The sequence below is a fragment of the Bison bison genome, unplaced genomic scaffold (assembly GCF_000754665.1).
Source record: "Bison bison bison isolate TAMUID 2011002044 unplaced genomic scaffold, Bison_UMD1.0 scf7180017864235, whole genome shotgun sequence".
Classification (NCBI taxonomy): Eukaryota; Metazoa; Chordata; class Mammalia; order Artiodactyla; family Bovidae; genus Bison; species Bison bison.
Window position 1 is genome coordinate 7,478,019 of NW_011494807.1, and position 8,828 is coordinate 7,486,846.

Consider the following 8,828-nt stretch of genomic DNA (forward strand, 5'->3'; position numbering starts at 1 on the left):
CAGACTGAGCACAGGCCTCAAGCGATGCTTGAGTAATGGAGTGATAGAAAGTGGTCCAGTGCTGAGCACCAGTGAAATATTGCCATAGGTGTGTACCCAAGCCCTGCTGCTCAGTGGAGAAATGGTGATGAAGGGGTCATCCAGCCACTCTCTCCAAGGGGAGAGGAAAGCTGGTACTGAAGAGCTTGCCATTACCCACACCCACACTCTGATGCCCTCCACTGTTTCTTTCCCCAACCTCAGCCTGCGACGGTGACCACTGGGGGCCTCACTGCAGCAGCCGGTGCCAGTGCAAAAATGGGGCACTGTGCAACCCCATCACAGGGGCTTGCCACTGCGCTGCGGGCTTCCGGGGCTGGCGCTGTGAGGAGCGCTGTGAGCAGGGCACCTACGGTAACGATTGTCACCAGAGATGCCAGTGCCAGAATGGAGCAACCTGCGATCATGTCACGGGGGAGTGCCGCTGCCCACCTGGATACACTGGAGCCTTGTAAGTGATCGCCACTGGGCAGCGTGCAGAGCCCGCCCACCCTCTCTGTTCCTCCTGCCGCCAGCCTCATATTCCTGTACTTCTGTCTCTCTGGCTGCCTAAGGAGTTACTGAGGGGACAGGACTCCAGGCAGGTGCTCCTGCAGTTTGTTGAGCATTAGAGCCCAGTCAGGGTCTTAGAACCAGCTTCCATGCCTTCCTTTGGCAGAGCAGAGATAGAGGGCCTGGATGTTGTGTTGAATATCATTATTTGGGGTTGCTGGGGCAGATTTGGGTTCCACTTTGACACTCCCTCAATTGCATTCATTTCACACTTTGATAACTCCCTCGATTGCATTCATTCTACACTTTTGGCTATTAACGGCCCATGTTGTTCTGCTCTGTGTGGCAGTTAATAAGATGGATAAAAGAGGATGAGTTCAGTGCCTTAGAGAAGGAAATAGATGTTAGAAATAGTTTATGCTCAAAGGTTAGCTGGGTTATTTAATGCTCATAGATATGTATGTGTTGTTTTGTGAATATAAAAGGACTTGTACCACATTCGTGTAGTACATGTGCACACAGTTTAATTCTTTCTGGAAAACATAGAAGCAAGTACTTAATCTCTACTGTGTTGTGCTTAGTTGCTCAGTTGTGTCCGACTCTTGGTGACACCATGAACTGTAGCCCACCAGGCTCCTCTGTCTATGGGGATTCTCCAGGCAAGAATACTAGAGTGGGTTATCATGACCTCCTCCAGGGAATCTTCCCAACCCAGGGATGGAACCCAGGCCTCCTGCATTGGAGGCGGATTCTTTACTGTCTGAGCCACCAGGGAATCCCAAGAATACTGGAGTGGGTAGCCTATACCTTCTCCTGGGGATCTTCCCGACCCAGAAATTGAACTGAGGTCTCCTGCATTGCAGGTGGATTCTTTACCAGCTGAGCGCCCAGGGAAGCCCTTGTCTCTACTACTTTCTTTATTTTGTGGGAAGGGCATTCTTGGTTTGCTTGTATTAGCAAACAGACTGAGGCAGAATTTGCCCAAAAAAGTGAGATTAAAAAAAATCTTGTTCCCTTACTGAGAAAATTTTTACACCTGTAAATCACAGAACTAAAACTTGAAAAAATGTGGCTCATGAGGTAGCTGTTTCCTGCTGACAGAGTTAAGGCTGTAAAGTAAAGCTAAAGAAAAAACTGAATTAGCCAAGAAAGCCCTGATTTTCAGAAAAATGGATGAGCATCTCAGACTATTTAATTGTTAATGTTGCTTTTATGGGTTTTTATCAAGGTCCTAGTTGAATAAGGCTTTGAGAAATTTGGAGCAATTTTATAGGAGAGTAAAAAAGACAAAGGCTTAAAGTAGGAGGTATATTCATATAATATGGAGGAGGTTCATCATTTTGCAGAAGAGAATGCTAAACATTGAGTACAAGGAATATGAATTAGGTGATGTGAAGATGTTTCATTCTTCTTTGAGATTAGAACAAACACACCAAGTACACTCCCAGTGTAACCCATGGGCTTTTTGAGAGTTGCATGGATAGTCCCTGTAACTAAGAGTGTGTGGCCAGTGAGAGTCATCTCTCTGATAGGACAGATTCTCCTCAAATTGAAATGGTTTCAGTAGAAAATATCCCCCCAAAAGGGAAGGAGTAGGTGACCCCTTGACCCTTCCAGTCAATATGATTGGTGCTCTTGTTGTTAATGAAACGAACAATATTGAACAGAGGAGCTTGTCTATTTTAGGGTCCTGGGTGCTGCTGTGTTTGTGAACCTAAGGGTTGTAGGTTGGGATAAACTATGGTGTCCTTTGTCACATGTTAATCCCTCAGCTGTGAGGATCTTTGTCCCCCTGGCAAGCATGGACCACAGTGTGAGCAAAGATGCCCCTGCCAGAACGGAGGCGTATGTCATCACGTCACTGGAGAGTGCTCCTGTCCTCCTGGTTGGCTGGTAAGCATCCCTCCCCACCTGCCAAAGACCCTTGTTCCAGGATACCTGAGTGAAAATGCATGGGGAGAACTTTAATACAAAAGAATGTCACATCAATGGATAAAAATTTCAAAATTGGAAATATCTGACCATTTCAAAGCAGGAATTTTTTAGTCCAGAGAAGGCAGAAGGTGATTAAATCCTGAACTTGAAGTTTACTGAGGGTTCTCATGGAAAAGTTAGTAGGCCATCTGTCCTGCATCTCCCTTCAGGATATAAAAGGGAAATATCTCGCCTTTCACGTGACAGCAAAATCTGTTAAACACTGTAAGTATTCAAATAAGCATTTTCATAATTATGTTCTATGGATCATTATTATTCTTTGGGAACATTATTCTCAACAGGTTAAGTATTGTGTGAAAAAGTTATTTGGTCTTTGAATCTGGAGACTCATTGAGGTCAATCAAGTTTTCCAAGTATTGAAGAACTCGGAGCCTTTAGTGTAATGATCTGTACCTTACTACACTTTCCAAATTTTAACTATGATACTCTTTCTTTGTGTAGTATCTCACAGGCTTAATCTTACGTGGAATACACAATGTCAAAGCTGGTTTACTAGGTAGATTAAAATCAGGCAATAATATTGGCTCATGTTTCTCTGAGTTGGTTTCTGTAAAAGTCTGCTTGAAGACAGGAGAGTGAATGACCAATGTCTATTTCCTTCGTTAACATACAGAAAACAAAACAGCAGTTTACTTCATGACTACCTTCCATCTCCATGAGCTATAGTGAAGTTGATCTTGCAGGGGGTACAAGTGATGTAATTGCCAGATTCAATAACAATTCCTCCATCTTCATTCTACTTCATTCCTCCAAAGCTTTTGACTCTGTTGCTCATCCACCTCCCTTTCCTAATCTCTTTCTCCACTTCTCCCCTTCTCCTACCTCTCTTATTAAAGATCTCTTTTCCTAATCCCTCTTTTTTTATATACCATTTTATTTCCTGTGTTTCATGCCAGTCTTTCTCTTTTCTCACGATACATCTTTCCTGGAAATCTCATTAAGATCCATTGCTTTAACAATCATCAGCTGATTTTTCTCAGCCTTGACCTTCTCTGACCTGAACACAGATGTGTATTTGTCACTGTGCTGTTAGACTCTCCACCCTAGTTTCACCTAAAGACATGTGTCACTATCTGCCTGAACTATGCCTAGGCTGGAGCCTTAGGAGGCAGACATGGGATTGCCCTTTCTGTAGGAATAGAGCAAAGAAGACTTGGAGTCCACTTCCAGTCAGAATCATGGGAAGTAAGATTGGGTTCAAGATGGTAAGACCACTGGGAGAAGTGAAAAAGAAATGTCAGACCCAAGGCAAGAATTGGAAATGATAAGCAGACAAGACAAGGAAGCAGAGCCTGGAGAAACTCCATGGAGCAATAGAGTCAGTGCAAGGGGGCCTTTTATTGAGTGCCTGATGGTGAGGCAAATAGAGAAGCTATTGAAGAACTACTGACCTGGAAGCAGGCCTGTCAAAGTCAGTGTTCATAGAACCAAATTTGTCATACACCTAAACCTTTCTTAAGGTGATTCTCTTTTTACTTTTTTTTTTTTTGTCTTCATGCAAACCAACACTTGTCTCTTAGTTGCCCAAAGTAGAAATGCTGAAATATCTTTGATTCCTTCTCTTCTTTTATTTCTTATAGTCAGCCTTTTGCAAACACTGGTCATTACTTGGTTCTTGGCAAGGGATGGATTTTGCTGAAGTAGCAGAGTGTCCAGGGAGCTCCATGTTCTTTGGATGAGGAGCCGTAGAAAAATTTCTTGCAGAATTTTTGTGTAGACATTGTCTGTAGAGTTGCCTCATCTTGAGGTTGAAGCCTTCTTCTTCTCCTGGGTTGGAGTGGTCATGAGGTAGGATGCTGGTGACCACGAGTTTGGACCGTGAATCCCAGTAGGTGGACATATGGCCCTCTCCATCACCCAAGCAGAGCCTCCCGTATACTCTGCACCCCTACCTTGATGGATGTTTCTTACTGAATGTTTCAGGTCATTTTTCTCTAAGTGCAGCTGAGCTTCCAAGTTACACTTCTCTTTGCAGCATTTTATTTGGGCAGTAATCCTAAGTGCTTTTCATAGGTGACTATGTATTCCTATTCCACATACACAAGTATATATTTCAACTAATAATGTCCCGTGTGCATACCAAGTCACTTCATTCGTATCAGGCTCTCTGCTACTGTATAGACTGTGGCCCACCAGGCTCCTCTCTCCATGGTTCTCCAGGCATGAATACTTGAGTGGGTTGCCCTGCCCTCCTCCAGGGGATCTTTCAGACCCAGGGGTCAAACCCATGTATCCTGTGTCTCCTGCATTGGCAGGAGGGTTCTTTCTTTCTTTTTTTTTTTTTTGGCAGGCAGCTTCTTTAGCACTAGAGCCACCTGGGAAGCCCAATAATATTCTACTTAAAGCTATTGACTCACATTAATCTTTCTTTGCAAACAGTATTTCAACAGCATCTCTAAAGCTTATGTGGGACCATTACAAAATGTGAGTAGTTCCTGAGAGAGTGAGAATTTTCACCAGGACCCTGGCTTACCATGGATTGATCCTTCGCATATTTATTTCATCTAGTCATGTTAATATGTTGTGCTAGAATGAGGGGTTAGAGCTATTTTTATATCTGTCTCCCTCATCATATTGTGAGCTAATTAAAGGTTGTGATTTTATCTTTGATTCTCAGAGCTTAGCACGATGCCTGACACATAGATGATTCTCACTTAAGCACTGATTTGAATCATCTCTCAAAGGCTTTTTCAGTTCCAAGATTCTGGAAGAACTTTTCTCATTGGTAGATAGCTAGAAACCACCAGAGGAGACTTAATTAGCACACCAACTGCCTTTGTGGGTAGCCAGGAGTTAGAGGAAATGCATTTTCTTATGCTATCCAGAATAAACATTTACAAAACCATCTGGTGTTCGCCAGCCTCCAATTTCAGAGTGCCCACAGTCTGTCTTTTTTTATAGAGAAGGAGGACAAAGCAACAGCTTCCAACAGTTAAAAACATTGTAAAAATCCCTGTTATTTGGGGTTATTTTGTTTGATGTAATAGTAATTCCAATACATGATAAACTACAAAGCCAAGTTATGTAGCCAAAGGAAGTAGAAAATAGTAGAGTATTCCATTGACTTATTGGTAAAGTATCTTATGCTTCTCCACATAGGGCTGGAATAAATATGACAATATCTGACAAGACAGACAGCCTCTAGGGTGAGAAGATGTGTCCAAGTTACTCTCTTGATTTCTCTCCCAGGAAATTAGTTTTCCTATTGATCTTGGCCCAGCAATGTTTGTTGAACCCGCTGAAAAGTAAAAGTGTCTTTTCTTCCAAAATAAAATGTCTAGAATTGTTTCTGTTGAAGTATTTCTTAGGCAATGTTAATGTTAATTCAGATACACAAAATGTCCATCCTTTTTCTAATGCTTGCTTATAAGAAATAAAACCAACAATAAGGTGTATTTTCTCTAGAACATATGGTAAAGTATTTGAATATTCCATTTGGGCCAGATGTTATCATTTATGTAATGGATGCTCAATAAGTGCTGTTCACTTACTGTACATGTAAGACACAGGAAGAACACTTAGGAGGATTTCTAATTTCCTTAGGTTCCCATAATCATTTGAAGTGACTGTATTTTTTTTTTTTTAACATAGGTATTTCTTATGATTACTATGCTGCCACCTATGCATGTATCTTGAGATTTAGGCTTACTAAGAAAATAAGTCAATTTAGAATTTCTAACATCTGTGTTCTAAAATCTCCTTTGTCTAATCTTTGTGCAGCCCTGTTCCCATACCCTGCCTTTCCTCTCTTTTCTCCCTTCTCTCTCTTCTTTGACCCTTCCCCAACTGGAGGCCCATCTAATTTTCCAAGTCTCTTTGAATGCAGGGCACAGTGTGTGGTCAGCCTTGCCCCGAGGGTCGCTTTGGAAAGAACTGTTCACAAGAATGTCAGTGCCATAATGGAGGGACCTGCGATGCTGCCACAGGCCAATGTCACTGCAGTCCCGGCTACACAGGGGAAAGGTAAGGGCAGCCGTGTGCCTCTCTGACTATTGCATGGAAGCGAAGCTGGGAGGGTCCAGGGAGCACATTTACGACCATTTGTCTGTGACTATTCTATAATCTTCCCAAAAGCATCTCTAAGGTATCAGTGTATTTGACAGATTCCTTCCCAACTCAGTGCATAGCAACTGGACCGCTGACAACAATGGTGAATTGAAGATGCAGAGAAAGCATTTTGTTTTTAAATGAGAAAATATCAGAAACCCATGATGGATCAGTTCTACACAGTTAAGTGATTAGGGCAGCCACTTCAAACCCCAACACTTCTAACATTTTAAAGATTTCTGGATAGATTTATTATCTTTAAAAAATATGTCAGGCATAAAGTTACTTTCCTATGACACTGTGTACTCTTAAGAATATGTGTTGTTTCACTGTTTGGTGGTGATAGGAGTAAGACCCGGTGGGACTTACAGGTCTCTCCTGATGCTTGTGTGGGGTGTGGTTTTATATCCACAGCTTGTCCGTTTTGTGTGTTAGGTGGTAAAGTGTTACCCAGAGTACTTTGTTCAGCCTACAGCTTCTAATTTGCTCTTTAATCCATTGTATCCTGAAAGATTGGATAACCAAGCTTGTTAGCTGTGTCTGTAAAATTAGAGAAAGAGGCTTGAGAGGCAGAAGAGTATACAAACAAAGAATTTGAAACCTCTGTCCTTGGAAATATGCTCATCTATAATGTTGAAACAATAATTGTACTTTCTTCTAGGGTTGTTGTTAAGAATTAAATGAGTACATTAACACTTTTAGAACAGTGCTAAATCTTCCAAATATTAGCTATTATTGTAGTTGAGTGATTCTATGAACTGTATAAATACTAGTGATTATTAACTTGAATGATATCTAGAAACTGTATAAATATTAGCTATCATTATTTTTTGATATCTGTGAATTAAAAATTCCTTTACCCTTCCTCTCTAATTTTTTTATTTCTAAAATTCTGGTCTATGACTTTTGATAAGTTACTGTAGGGTGTTTTCCCCCTCCAATTTAGGCTTCACACTTTCTTAGGAAATTTATTTATAAGTATTTTATAATTTTTGAAGAATCCCATTTAAGTTTTAATTGGATATTTCTGGATAAAGAAAGTCTTGCCTTTGAATATTTATTTTTTATTTAGTCACTCTACCAAACTTCTTATTTAATTCTCATGTTATTTTTAGCAAACCCTAAGGTTATTTTATTATCTACAGATAAAGATAAATTAGTCTCTTCTTTTCAGTGTTTGTAATGTGTCATTTACTTGAGTGATTGCATTAATTTAAACTTATAAATAGTACAGTGGAATAGTGAAAGTTGCTCAGTGGTGTCTGACTCTTTGCGACCACATGGACTATACAGTCCATGGAATTCTCCAGGCCAGAATACCGGAGTGGGTAGCCTTTCCCTTCTCCAAGGGATCTTCCCAACCCAGGGATCTAACCCAGGTCCTTTGTATTGCAGGCAGATTCTTTACCAGCTGAGCCACAAGGGAAGCCCAAGAATACTGAAGTGGGTAGCCTATCCCTTCTCCAGCAGATCTTCCTGACCCAGAAATCAAACCAGGGTCTCCTGCATTGCAGGTGGATTCTTTACCAACTGAGCTATGAGGGAAGCCCAAACTTCTAAATGAATGTTGACAAATATAGATAAAAGTGGGAATTCCTATCTTCTTCCTAATTTTATTGAAAATGGCTCCAGTATAGTTTCCTGTTTGTTACTGGTTTCTAGTAGATGGTCTTTTTCATCTTTGAGTAGTTTTTTAAAAATCCCTGTTTTTGTTAGAAACTTTTTAAGTAATATCTGTTTAGTTTCATTAATACAATTGTGTATTTTCCTTAATTTTTGATGTTATGAATTACTGGCACCTTTAGCACATGGTTTCTATAACATGTAATTGGGGTACTCAGAAAGTTTTTGTGCCCTGCTTCCTGGTTTATGATTGTATTTTGGAAAATGAGGTTGTTAGATGAATTCTGGATCCATGTTGTATTAAAGTCTTAATATAAAAAGATGAATCAGGGCAAGAGAGGCATGGGACCAAGCAGAACCCTAAGTAATAACTCTGTGTAATATTTTTGGACACTAAAAATTTAAATATAATAGTTTTCTTGCCCTGTCTGGATTTGTCTCAAATTCAAGGAACATAAAATCAGCAAACATACAGGCAGGCTTATACTCATTTAGAACACAGGGAAAGGGGATAACAGCTAATTTTCAGGTGAATTTTTGATTTAAGGCCAGGCAGGCAAAGAGCCAGAGTAAGAGAGGAAAGTGAAGAAGGAACTTGCTTCTTAACTTGTTTTTATAACAGTTGTGTTTTT

At 40.7% G+C, this 8,828-nt stretch overlaps 1 protein-coding gene across 2 annotated transcripts in view; it reads left to right on the forward strand.

The window, feature by feature from the left end:
• MEGF10 (multiple EGF-like-domains 10) overlaps window positions 1-8,828 on the forward strand; it is a 179,865-nt gene that overhangs the window by 117,882 nt on the left and 53,155 nt on the right. For both annotated transcript variants that reach the window (XM_010846328.1, XM_010846327.1), the window contains exons 6-8: window positions 244-490; window positions 2,304-2,424; window positions 6,353-6,489. In XM_010846328.1, the coding sequence (XP_010844630.1) occupies window positions 244-490; window positions 2,304-2,424; window positions 6,353-6,489 (505 nt within the window). The remainder of the gene's footprint in view (window positions 1-243; window positions 491-2,303; window positions 2,425-6,352; window positions 6,490-8,828) is intronic.